The sequence below is a fragment of the Neopelma chrysocephalum genome, unplaced genomic scaffold, assembly GCF_003984885.1.
Source record: "Neopelma chrysocephalum unplaced genomic scaffold, ASM398488v2 Primary Assembly neopelma1_44, whole genome shotgun sequence".
Classification (NCBI taxonomy): domain Eukaryota; kingdom Metazoa; phylum Chordata; class Aves; order Passeriformes; family Pipridae; genus Neopelma; species Neopelma chrysocephalum.
Window position 1 is genome coordinate 2813066 of NW_020897703.1, and position 13584 is coordinate 2826649.

At 43.2% G+C, this 13584-nt stretch overlaps 1 protein-coding gene across 9 annotated transcripts in view; it reads right to left on the reverse strand.

Annotated features, from left to right (window-relative positions):
• LRRFIP1 (LRR binding FLII interacting protein 1) overlaps nucleotides 1-13584 on the reverse strand; it is a 112398-nt gene that overhangs the window by 45715 nt on the left and 53099 nt on the right. For 4 of the 9 annotated variants that reach the window (XM_027678072.1, XM_027678067.1, XM_027678066.1 and 1 more), the window contains exons 3-8: nucleotides 11536-11553; nucleotides 7615-7662; nucleotides 6019-6063; nucleotides 5448-5498; nucleotides 1911-1943; nucleotides 788-835 (exon numbers count right to left, since the gene is read on the reverse strand). The exons of the other annotated variants lie outside the window; for them this stretch is intronic. In XM_027678072.1, the coding sequence (XP_027533873.1) occupies nucleotides 788-835; nucleotides 1911-1943; nucleotides 5448-5498; nucleotides 6019-6063; nucleotides 7615-7662; nucleotides 11536-11553 (243 nt within the window). The remainder of the gene's footprint in view (nucleotides 1-787; nucleotides 836-1910; nucleotides 1944-5447; nucleotides 5499-6018; nucleotides 6064-7614; nucleotides 7663-11535; nucleotides 11554-13584) is intronic. 9 annotated transcript variants of the gene reach the window in all.

Here is a 13584-nt window from a genome sequence, read left to right on the forward strand (position 1 = left end):
CCTGGCAACCTCTTCCTGTAAAGAGGAGCCTTCCCCCCACAGCAGTACACCACTCTGCCCCTCTCTTGTGTACCCTTTCCTGCCCTAGAGTTGCTCCCCATAAAATCCTCACTGTGTGAAAGCACATTATCTCTTATCCTTCCTCCAGGCCCAGTTTTGTGGTGCTCTAAGTAATGCTCTATTTGTACAGGTGCTAGTAAGGCACCCATACATTGGGAACTGTAGTGACAGGACAAGGAGTAATGGGTTCAGACTGAAAAAGGGGAAATTCAGGTTAGATATATGGAAGAAACTCCTCCCTGTGAGGGTGGGGAGGCTCTGGCACAGGTTGCACAGAGAAGCCATGGCTGCCCCATCCCTGGGACTGTTCATGGCCAGGTTGGAGGGGGCTTGGAGAAACTTGGTCTAGTGGAAGGTGTCCCCGCCCATGGCAGAGAAGTGAAACAAAATGATCTTTAACGCCCCTTCCAACCCAAACCATTCTGTGATTCTATTACAGTCTCTCAATATTGCTGTGTAATATTAAAGTTCAACTTAGGTAGCTCAAGTTAGGTTTTGAGTTTTGCCAGATGTCCTTTATGTACAACACTGACATAAAGGTTTGGATTATTCCCCGTTATGCACATGAACTGATGGTCACTATTTGTGCAGACCCAACAAATCCTGATAGTTACACCGTATCCTTGACACTGGGCTGGTGAGCTCTCATACTTGAACATACTCTTTGTCTATCACAGTGGGTTTGTATGTAAAAAACCTCTCTGAGGCAGTTAGTCAAGATACATACTGCTTTGGAGTAGTTCTTCTTTTTGGTCCTCTCATTCTCTAATCCAGCCTGCAGTGAGATTAAGAATGCAGGATGAGAAGATCAATGAGTTTATGCACACCCATCCGCAGCCAGGCATGCACGTCCACATGCAGAAACATCAGGCCAGCTCTCCTCCAGCTCTACACAACACAGCTCAGTGAGCACACAGGAAAAAAAAAATCAAATCTCAGAGTCAAATGCCCAGTTATTAGAGAATATTGTTGAAAGTGATGATAGTGCTGTTAAATTTAGTAGCCACAGTTAAAACCATTCACGCTTGCTGGGTTAAGTCAATTAAAAGAGCTACCAGCTGTCCATACTTACTACATCAATACATCCATGCAAAATCCAAATGTGTTTGAACTATTTCTGTATGTAGGTCATGCACAAATAGATACATTGCATTCCTAATTGAAAATAGTGCCGGGAATAAAGGAGAGTGAAAAACCTAGAGAATCTATAAAACTGCGGACACAGAGCACCTCTATTTCAACATAGCGCCGCCTCAAGGCATCAAGAAATATTTTAAACTGAGTTTTAAGTCCCAATCCTCACTGTCCCTTTCTGTTCTTCCAAGAGTCAGCTTTACCTCATTGTTCACAGGAGCAAATACTTGTTCTCCTTGTATTATTATTAGTTTGATTTTGTCCCCCAAAGTGAAGGTAACAGCTCAACACAAGCTGCAGCTTTGGTAGGCAGTGTCTTTGTCCCATCACCTTTGCTGGATCTATTCAGAACAAGTTTATGTTTATAAGATCTCTTCCAGATCTATGCTGAAATAAATCCAGATGCATCGGGCCAAACGATGGACAGACTGTAACAGAGACAGTCTGTCAGGGGAAATAAAAGCCCTTCTGCTCTGTCCTATGGTAACTACTGAGCTAGACCTGCATCAGATCTCTAATTATTCGTCGCTCTTCATCTGAACTGCATCAGAGCAGTAGGAGAGGGAAGTGACATCTTCACATCACACACCACAAACTGCCTCAGGATCCTTCCACATCACCCCTTATCTCAGATCAGTTATCACAACTTGTGTTAGTTTCTTCTTCATTATTAATTTTTAAACACACACACTGCAGAGCTTGCAGACTATTCTCACCACTGGGTAGGTGCTGGCATATTCCAAATGAGACTGTAAAGGCATGAGAGGAAAGGAAAATCAGAATACAAAGGAAAACACTCAAGCAAGTTATGGCAATCAAAAGAATTCCCCAAACCAAACACAGAGACACAAAAATAGGCACAGAGATGTAAATCCCAACTAAAGAACTTTGATAATGCAGGAATTCTTGCACAAAGGCACAAGGAGGAACGTGGCAGCAAACAAAACATGGAAAATGCACAGATTACAACACAAGTGATTACTACCACAACAGCATTTCATGCTGATGGTCTTAGATTATAGAGACAGCCAGCTGAGAAGTGGGAGAACGAGGAAAACTGAAATAGAAAAGAGACTGAAGAGAGGCTCAACAAACACAGGGTGATGTTACTGAGCTTTCCTAGAAAAATCTGCACGATAAAGAATTGAGGTTGCAGAACTCCTGAAACAGACGCTGTTGATGGGTTCAGGATGAGCAACAGAAAAGTTGTTGCAGAAGCCCCTTAGTGGCAGCTGAGGAGACACACACATACCCAAGCCACCATTCTATTGGCACCCCAGGTCACTGTTTACAGCACAGTCACAGCTGTGGAGCTTCAATTTGCTGGCCTGGTCTGATCAACATCTCCAGTGGTTTTGCAGGACATAGCGCTGGCTGCTCTGCCAGAAGCATCCAGGCCAGCTCCCCAAAAACTACCTCAGCAGATCTCTGGTGCCTGCAATCCAGACATCCACTTTAAAAAATATTCCAGGAGAAAACCCCAGAGTAAAACCCGCACAGATCAGTAGGATGGTAAAGTTTCAGGGAGAAATCAATGTCCAATATTGGCTCATTTCAGTGAAAACTTCCTGTACAGAAGACTAGCACGGGTTCAAAAAGCAACCCCTAGCACCATCAGACCCTCACAGTGCAAGGAGTCTGAGTGACAAAATGCAAGATCAATTTTCCAAAAATGCAAGTCCTACAAAACAATGACAATGACATCCTGCAACAATGGAAGGAGAGCCTTCAAATATAAAAAAAAACTAGCCTCATTCAGAATTCTCAGACTCATTTTATAAACCCTTGTGGACACAAGGCAATAGTTTTTGGGTTTGTCTTCAAGCTAAAATAGCTCCAAAGTCGAACTGAACTCTAGTATTCAGAGGTAATTTTTTAGGTTGGTCATTGCTCATGGTTTCTTTACTTTGTTGTTTTGAAGACAGGCACAGCAAGAGCCAAACCTTCACAGATGAGCCAGAGACAGGGTCAAACTATTAAAAACATCTACTGTAAGCCCACACCAGGAAAGTGATCAGAGAGACTGTTTATAAGAGCATGGAGTGACAGGACAAGGGAGAATGGATTCAAACTGGAAGAGAGTAGGTTTAGATTGGGAAGAAATTCTTCCCTATGAGGGTGGGGAGGCCCTGGCACAGGTTGCCCAGAGAAGCTGTGGCTGCCCCATCCTTGGAATTGTTCAAGGCCAGGTTGGATGGGGCTTGGAGCAACCTGGTCTAGTGGCAGGTGTCCCTTCCCATGGCAGGGGGTGGAACAGGGTAAGCTTTAAGGTCCCTCCAACCCAAACTGTTCTATAATTCTATGTTCTATTGATTAATTGTGAATAAAACAACTGGAGGATGTAGAAGGGTAAGTTTCGGTTCAGACTAGCAAACATTTACATGCTTCTATAATCCCAGTGACACTTGCAGGAGGGAAGGAAGCTCTGTCAAAACTTTTCCTGTGCCTAAGAACACCCACTGAAGGCTGCTTTACGAGGACAGGAGGGAGTCTGTGCAACATCACAAGAAACACCAGAGTGGAAAGTTTCAACCAGATCCTTCTGTCAGAGAAACACATTCTTTGCAGAAGTATGAAGAATTTAGGGACCATCCAGTGGACCAGCTGGAGACTGCTGTTCACCAGACCAGCAGTGGTTATCACAGCCTGAAGGCACATGGGCAGCCCAGAGGCTGGCTGCTCTAGGAAAAATGGTTGGAAAAGCTTCTCCAGCACATGGTGGGGAGGCAGAATGCAAGGCTTCTGCCATTTACTTATCTAAAAAACACAGGATTGTGTTACAAAAACACCTCAAAAGCAATCAGTGGTGGATTTCCATGAACAAAAGGTGTTTCAGATGAAGATGTGCTATAAGCACAGAGCCAGTGTGCTTGCATTGTGCCACACTAAGGGACACACTCATAGCAATGGTTAAACAACCCATTTATGTTGTCAACACCTTCTAAACAGAAAGAATTGATATTTCAACTGAACTAGAGATTTTTTTTCCCTCTAAAAAAACACTTTCATGAACATGTTGACATTTAACTCTAAGTAAAATAAACTTTTCTTTTCCTGTTCAGCTGTGAAGAGAAGCTTTTCTTAATCGAATCTTTGGAGCTTTGAGGCATCTTCTAGCTCTGAAAAGCACTCAAATAAGTTTGCAATCTTGAAGAACAAAGATTTTAACAGTATTTCAAAAGTAGCAATAAGGATTCCAATAAAAAGGGAACAGGGCAACACTAAGTATTTTTAAGTGTACCTTGAGCTATTGTGAACAATATTTGGGATCACTGAGCTGGCTCTGCAGTAGCAATTTTTATTTATTTAATTATTTATTTTTAAATGGGTCCTCTAAACTCTACACTAGACCAGACTAAAGGCTTATATACACATGTATTATCTGGGAAAACACTGTCTGGGTATTTTGAGAAAAAAAAAACACATTTGAACTTTTCCTACAAATGAGTACTCTGTGCTTTACTTTTCTCCCTCCAGAAAACTTAAGCCTGCAAATGAATTTCAAGTATCTCTAAAGCATTTTTAAGGAGAGTAACTAGTGACAGGACCCTAGGGAATGTCATGGAGCTGTGTCAGGCGAGGTTTAGGCTGGATATCAGGAAAAGGTTCTTCCCCCAGAGGGTGGTGGGGCACTGAACAGGCTCCCCAGGGCAGTGGTCACGGCCCCAAGGCTGCCAGAACTCAAGAAGCATTTAGACAACACTCTGAGGCACATGGTAGGATTGTTGAGGTGTCCTGTGCAGGGCCAGGAGCTGGACTTGGATGATCCTTGTGGGTCCCTTCCAACTCAGAATATTCCATGATTCTATGGGTATTCACCCGCAATTCCAAAGTGCTTAAGACTTATTTCCACTGATTATTTTCTTCTGGTTTCCTGAGCTAATAAACACTGATCCTGCAGTAAGCTAACACTTCCTTTTCAGTATCAGTAATGAAAGAGGGGAGTTTACAAGGTGCATACAAGAAATAGCTGCCTATACCAATGTCTTGGCTGAGTGCTTCCTGCAACAGCAAACAGCATTTACCACAAAGGTTCCTGCACAGGAATTCCTGCTCCTGCACACTGCACACACATCTGACAGTTCCCCTGGCTGAAAGAATTATTGATCCACATGTTACTCAAAAGAAACCAACACAGAACACGTCAAGACCTTGGAAGGACGATACTATGAGAGTACTATAACCAGTGTGGGGTGCAGGGAGACAGTGACATCCATACACACACACACAGAGAAATTGTACAATTTACCAACCCTCAGGCTTCCACGGCTACCCACTGACATGCGCTCATCTTCATCCGAAGCCTATCAAGAGAAAAGTATAAAGACAAAAAAAACAATGAAAAGAACACAAGTAACGGGCGGTGAGGTAAATGCTGATGGCTTTGATGGGACAGAAGGCAAGAAAAGACGTACAAAATAAATGTATTTAAAAAAGAACTCCATTAAAACTATAAGCAGAAAGTAAATTAAATCATACTCTGCCCAAGAAACACTGTCAAGCGTTTTACGACAGCTTGCTTGGGTGTTCCCTGCTCTAAGCTCTGGCCCTTGGTCTGAATAAATGAATGTTAAACACTCCAAGCAGGTTATTTCCCCACCTCCCCCCTCCTTTTTTCTAGCACATTTGCAAAAACTCCCTGAAGTGTCTGGGGAGAGAGCAGAGAAGTCAGGAAGTGGCTTTGGGGTTTTCACTTGCCTGGGGTGGGGGGAGCTTTTTTGGTTTAGAGTTGTTTTTTTTTTTAAGAAGGAAGTTCCTTATACTTGTGTCTTTTCTTAATTTGAAATGTCTAGCTAAACAGAAAAAGCAAAAGTAGATACTAACCGAGGCATTTCTTCGGGCTCTACGGGAATAACGCTCACTGTCTTCCTACCAAGGCAGCCGAGAGAAAACAGAGGGAAGTGTTGAGAGGACAGAGACACCAACACAGCGTTCCAGAAACACACAGTGAACTTCAGCCACGCTTGGGAGTCAGCGAGGTTAAACCAAATAAATGGAAGGTGACACCCTGTCAAACTAGAAAATCCCTCTCTCCCTCCTTTGTGACCCCAACTTTCTTCCCCTCCGTTTTACTCTGCTACACGCTGTTATTACTTGTGCAGAAAACTTCAAGCAGCGACGCCTTATTTCTATCTCAAAAATGTTTCAAGTGCATCTCTTCACATGTGGGCACCGGTAATACTTACAGGGCTTGTGTAATTAAGTTTTCCAGTCCTCCAAAATAAACCTCAAAAATCTTCCATTTGAAATAACGTGGCAGGGCCATGGTCTCTCCCTAGTGAGTATCCTAGAGGGGCATAGCCTGGCCCCTTCTTCCAGACTGAAAGCAGCTGTGCTCTGCTTACAGCCTCTGTGACACTGCAAATACTGTCAGATGTAATACATCTCAATATACTGATTTTAACAAATTGATTTTCCATGGAATTTAGAAACAGCGATAGAAAACAGGAAAACAAAAAACTTTCACCATTATAGTCAACAGTTCTCACAGGTTGAACGGACTTTCAAGCAAGGGAATTGCCGGTAAGGTGGAGCTAAGCTCATCCAGCAAGGATTTGAGGAGAATCAATGGCTTATTTGTGAGACTGGAGCACCTTGGTGGATAGGTGGTCCCTGCAAACAAGTATTTACACTGATTTATTATCGAGGGTCAAGAGTTTTGAGGAGTTTGTGAGGTTATCTTCCACAGTGGAAGCCAGTTGTTTGGTCCAGTGTGCTTGTAGGGCAAGGCCATGAACTAGAGTTTTCATCCAGCATCACTGGAAAGTGATTTCGTAAACTTAGGGTTGAAAGACATTGGAAGCCAATAACTTCCAGCCTGTTAGCAACTTCTTTATCTTATATTACGGGTGTTAACACACTCAGATGTTGCTAGTGGCCAAGTCTGTAGCTGGTATCAACTTCACTGGCTTTGGAAAATTGTAAAATCCAGGACACTGTATTATCAGAAAAAACAAACATTGCCACCGTAGCAGTAATAATTCCTCTGAAGGATACCCCTGGGCCACTAAGTGCCAAGGTAGCTGAGGCAGCACGGATAAAGCATGCCCACAATTTACCTGTGAAGGCAGATTTAAGAAGACTCAAATGGTAATGAAACCCACAAGAAGTAAAATGAGTATGGATATTCCTTGTATCTCAAGGGGCTTTAAAAGGTCTTTATTCTAACCTAATCTTCAAGCAATAGCGTGGAGACAGAGGTCTGTTAAAAAAGATGGCTCTAATCCAGCCATTGCCAGTTTTAAGCTGATTAAAAGCCACCTTTCAGGTGGAAATGCAAGACTGCAGGAATGCTTGTGGTACGAGTGGAATTCACATCTCCAACACAAGAAAATACCTGCTTTGTGGGATTTCAAACTCTGTGAACTATACAAAACTTCAACACATAAAAGTTGTTGAGCTACGTTGATTAAGTCCTACCATCCATTGCTCGATGTCTCCCCACTTAGTATCCAGACCATAATATTTCTACAGACAGAAAAGGGAAAAAAACAGAATTTAGATGAGAAAAGCAAACACAGAACATTTAGACATGCATTGCCAGGTCTTGTCTGAGCCACACACACACAAACATGCCAGGAAGAGCTGTGCCGAGTGGCACCGGAACCCTCCACAGCACACGTCCAGGAAAAGCTGCCTGGCAAGAGGAAAGGGGTTTTTGGGGTACAGCCGGGATACTTGACAGCTTCTTCTCTCTCAGCAGTGCAGAAATCCCAGTGCTGGGGGACAGGAGCAAGGAGTGTAATGAGTCTTGAATTCCTGACCCATTTAAGTCAAGAGTCATTACAAGGGAGGTGAACGCAGGACACTTCCAGGATGAAAAATGCTGTCAAATCATGTTTCCCGTACAGATTTGTCAAACTGGGCAGACAAGTTGAATACAAACCCATCTCTGTGCACTCTGATTTGCTGTATTCAGAGCTGCCCAGAGCTCCATTCAGAGCACGAGGCTTTTTGCCTACACTTCAGCCATCTGACAGCGGTGGGAGCGCCAACAAGGATAGAAGAGGACAAGCTCCACCAATGCAGGCAAGGCTGGAAAGCTCCCTGCCTTTCAGTTCCAAATGCCATGAATTTTCTTAATAGACTGTCTCCTCTGAACCGCTTCTCAGCTTGTAATTTCTTTGCACAACATCGGGAAGTTCCCAATGAATTTGAATTTCCACCAGGCAGCAAATTGTTCAAAGATACACGGGTTTAATGGGACTTTTCTTCCTCCCCAAACAAGCATGTCAACTCTGGTCTCAGGAAGTTTGCATTTTTAATGGTGACCGTAAGGTTCCTGTGTGAAGAAAAATCACTGGCCTAAAGCACAGCAACAGCCAAATGGAAATCCTGCTTAAGGAAGTATAACATGTATTTTAGAGCTTTCCTACTGGTTTGAGGAGGGAGGAGTATCAACAGTTGAAACGTTAGGAAATGATAAAAGAAAATCAGAAACGTGTTCTGTACTGCACTCTGGTTTTACCACTCGCTCAATGGTATTAACGTAATTTTGCTTTCACCCTTAAAAACCTCATTCACTAGTTATTAATAAACTAGAAGAAACAGCAGTTGGACTACAGTTCAATACTTTATCAGTTTATTTCCAGTTCAGAGTTCTTCCTCTTCAAACAACAAAATTATTTTCATGTTAAAGCATTCTTCATTTTACTTTATTCTTAACAGCTCTGGAGAGAGCAAAATAGGTAGTGAGGTGCTCAATTATCCATCCTGGATAGTCTGAACTGTTCAATGACCTACCTTTAAATGCTGCCAATTTTGAGGTCAAACTGGGAAAAGGCAGGAGCTCAGAACAATCCCAGTTATTAGGAAAAATGTTAAAAAAATAAGTTTTTAGGCCAATACTTTGAAAACAGAAAATAAATTCACTGCATGGCAGAGTTAAGTAGTATGTCAACATCTCTCTGGAACAAGGAAAAGAGACAACAGTTCAATAACCTCTCTAACCACTTCCCTATGGGAACAGGGAAGTATTCCCCTCTGCTTTACCTGCAAAGCATCTCATTGTGTGTTCAAGAATATCCTATTCCCTACACAATGCCTAGCCAAATTACACACAAGTGAAACTCCCCCCTTGAACTACAGGAAATCAGAGGGCATGACATGAATAGTTTCTTCAAGCATTGCACACTTCTCACAAGGGCTCAGACTTGTTACTTCCAGGCAGAAGCAAAACCCATACAATAGAGCATTATAAAATTAACTTTTATGTATATCACAGCCTGAAAATGACCCCTGAAAATTCTATGAGCTCCAACTGGTCAGGGCTGTGTACATGATGAGAACCTACAGATTATATGGTTTGCAGTAAAGCAGGTCAGGTAAAGCCTTATTAGAGGCTTTTCAGCCATTAAGAGACACCAATTTAAAAAAAGACTATTAAAATGGAGAATCCTTTCTCACACACAGAAAGGATCCATAAACACACTAGTAATTTCTGAAAGGTCTGCTGCTCCTTCTTCCTGCCTTCTGTTCTCATCTTCTGACACTGGCTTCTGAATTCAGCATTGCAGAAGGCAGATAAGGAAACACCCCTCATAAGACTTGCTATGTCACAATTTAAGTTCCACTTACAGGCTTTTCCTCCTCCATTTCAAATTACACAGCTACATGCTTAATATCCCCTAAAGAAAAATCTTAATGAATGCAACTGCCTTGAGACTATTTTTAATTTATTATCTTTTAAACAGCACATGTCATATGGGACCGAACTGGCAGCTTTTGAAGTCCCAAGTATTTTGACCCTTCAGCCCCTTCCTGTTTCTTTCTCTGCACTGACTCTTCTGTTCTGTCCCCAGGGGCCTGATTCGAATGGGTTAAAGGAAGAAATGGTGCTTAGCCATTCACTTGGGTTTCAGTTAGAGGCCCTTGCCAGACTCAAGTTCCCTTCTACCCTGAAAAGTGATATTACAATTAAATAATTAATGACATTAATACCATTGAGAGAGAATTCCAGATGCGATTTGCTCACTAAGTGACAGCGAAACTGCCAGACTTGCAAACTCACTACGGGATGTTGGGAGGATAACCCACTTATCTTCTCATCCATGTCAGGACACCAACAGTAAACAACCTCCTGGGCTCCCACGGGGCTGCGTTTGCACCAGAGGGTTAAATTAGTTCCCATAAAGGAGATTAATAACGAGCCTGTTGATCCATGGGCAGACGTTGAGTCACTCACTACGCAGTCAACTCCAGAAATAAAACCAAGAGTAAGATAGATTTGTTGCTCAATCAATGGAGTCAGGGTTAAATACCAGAGCACATGATTTGAGCAGCTCTCTTCATCTACATACGCCCTCAAAGAGGAGAACAACACTTTCAAGAAGCACATGCACTGCTAGGTCAAGCTTTGAAACATGCAGTTAGGGCAGCTGGAGTGCCAGAACAAAACCAAACACGCCGTGGTTTTAGGACACATTCATCACTCAGCAAGCAATCAAAACATCTCAGGAAACAAAAAGGAAATATTCAATAAGGGAGAAAATGGCAGGCTTGAAGAAATATGTGCTTTCTCCCTCCCTGCAAATCCTCTTTGGAGCTATTTCTGTTTCTAGGTACCACATAGTTCACATGCTGCAAGTGTAGGACAGCCAAACATCATAACACAAACTCCAAAATCTCTGTTGCTACATAGCAAGTGACCTCAGAGCTACTATTATCATCTTGGCCACCATCATGAAAAGGAAACTGGGAGGAGGGAAGAGATTATGACTTTAAATTGAGGTGAGAGAGGATTAAATAATGTAAAAGCACTTATAGGACTTAGGTGCCATTGGAAGGAAGGTCACATGGTTTATTTACCAAAAGATTATGAATTCAAACGCAGCATCGCTGATTTCCTTCAGTGACTTTCTGCAAAGTCATCTGAAAGTCATTCTTTCTGCTGGCACCTGTTAAATGCTTGCCCAGCCTGAAATACTTCCAGGGATACTCTTGGCCTTTGGCACACGAATGTCTGTGTGGTTCTTGGTGACACACGGAGCCACCGTACCCTCCTATGACCCTGCTTTGCCAAGTCACTCTTCTGCTTATTGATTATTCTTTGGCCAAACAGGCTGTAGAAAAAAAATCATATTAAGTGCCTGACCAGACATTTTCCAAGGGTCATCTTCCCCCTACTCTTCTTTATTATCCATACAAGACTAAGGGAGTGAAGGAATTGCATGGAAATTTACAGCCTGCTGTGCATCTCCCGTTCTTTAGAGAATTTTCTAGGTTGGACTCAATGATCTTGGAGGTCTTTTCCAACCTAAATGATTCTGTGATTCTGAAATTCTAGCACGACTCACAACACAGGAACACATGCAAACAAGAATGAAAGCGAGCAAGCCCTACCTTCTGGACTTGATAGATCTGAGGGAAGAGGGAAAGGAAAGAAACAAGGAACAAAGCTAAGCATGAATGGATACATAGCAATGCGACATTCCACAGCTCATTCTAGAGGGAAAAAACATAATTTATACAGAAAATACAGCAAAACATGAATACAAGAAGGTGCACATTGAAGTCCTGTAGATTTAGGTAGAACAAAAGCAGTGTTTGCATTGTAGGTCTGCTCCATGCGCCCAGCTAGAACACGGCATTCCCGTTTTCATTCCCACCAGGCCCTTAGAGGCACACAGGACATTTGCTCCCTAGGCTTTGCACCAGGACAGAGCCCAACCCAGCTGTGAGCCAGGTCCTCTTGCTTCCCCAGCCTCCTCCATCACAGGAATGAATGCCCAAATATTCAGCCGGGATGACAGCCGTGCATCTACCACCAAAATAAAAGCAAACAAGCATCAAAGAAGAACAGTTTGTCTGTAGTTAAAGGACAAATTTTGTCCTTAAGGGATGAAGCACAGTTACAAAAGCACCAACCCTACACACCTTTCACCTACGTACAGCACAGTCAGTGTGTTAAAGCTCCTGGAAAATTCCTTGCAAATACACTGCCAGCACTAGAAGACCTCTGTAGGTTGCTTTTTCAATTTTTAATGCTTCCATGGAGCCTCACATTGTTTTCAGGCCTTAATAAATACACTGCTGACTTTGTTGCTCGATAGCCTTGGAGAACTTTGGTAATGCACAAAAGCATTACAGTTATTCTACTGCATCTGAATTTTGAGTAAGTGGAGAACTGCCCTTGACTGATCATGTAAACCCACATGAAAACAGAAAACATGTATTTTCTTCAATCTTTGCTAAAGCCAGAAACCCTTCTGGGTTCAAAAAACCCAAAGAACCCTTCTTAGTTCAAAACCACCTAGCTGGCTACACAAATCCAGAAGGAAGCTGAAGCTTCATTCTCCCCACTTCCCTGTTGAACACCAAGCTCTGAATTTTCAGGAAACATATCCCAGCTCTGGTCTGAGAGTCCTCAGCTGCCTCACTGCTGATCTTCTGAGACAAGCAGAGACATTGAGTAAACACCAACACCAGTCCGCTGTTCTACGGGGGAGGGAACATACACTGCTCTGACTCCAATACTCAGGTGGGTCAGCAGGCAGCAGGGTACTCAGTCTCCTGTATTTTGGGGTATTCAGAGGATCCCTGCCACCCACTGCTCTCTGGGACACCTCAGAGAAATCCAGATCCCAGCTCTGGGGAAGCCAAAAGTACATTTTTCAATCCCCGCCCTCCTAATCAGGTTCCCCTTCAGGAAGGACAAGTGCAGAACACAGCTTAATACCTCAGCAGCATTAATTCCCATTCTGACAAGCGCAGGGGGGATAATTAGGACCCACATTTAAAACCACCATACCCACACAAATTAACTACCTCGCTTACCTTCTCCTAAGAAAGCCCTGAAGAAGAAAATTAACTAGATGCTCCCACAGTTCCCAAGACTGCACACGATTCCAGTCTCTGGCTTTTCCGTGGCACATACAGGGTGCCTTTTGTCCATACACAGAAGCCAAACACGACAGGTTTAGTTGTTGCAATTACCACGCGGCTGTTTAACCTTTAGGCTTTAACTTTTCAGTGCTGTTTTTTTGCCCATGCTTTCAGGCAACACCGTGGAAGTCTTGTTTTTGAAACCCCAGTGCTTCGGGCTTGGCATAGAAGGTACTCCCACTGAGCCCAAAGCAAGACACACAAGGAGTCTTGTGCCTGGGACCCTGACTGCCAATAGACAAGATAACAACGAGGCCCTTGTTCAGACCAGGCACCATAGAAGGAGGTGGAGAAGGGCACAGGGATAAAGCCAAGTACATCATCATAACTGTTCCAGTGTTTTATAAAACCTAGCATTCTGAATGCTAACAGGCATTACAACAGCTCTCCTATAAAGTGACGGATCCCTCGGCAGCGCCCTAGTGGGAGGTGTCCCTGCCCACGGCAGGGGGGTTGAAACTAGATGATTTTTAAGGTCCTTTCCAACCCAAACCACTCGAGGATTCT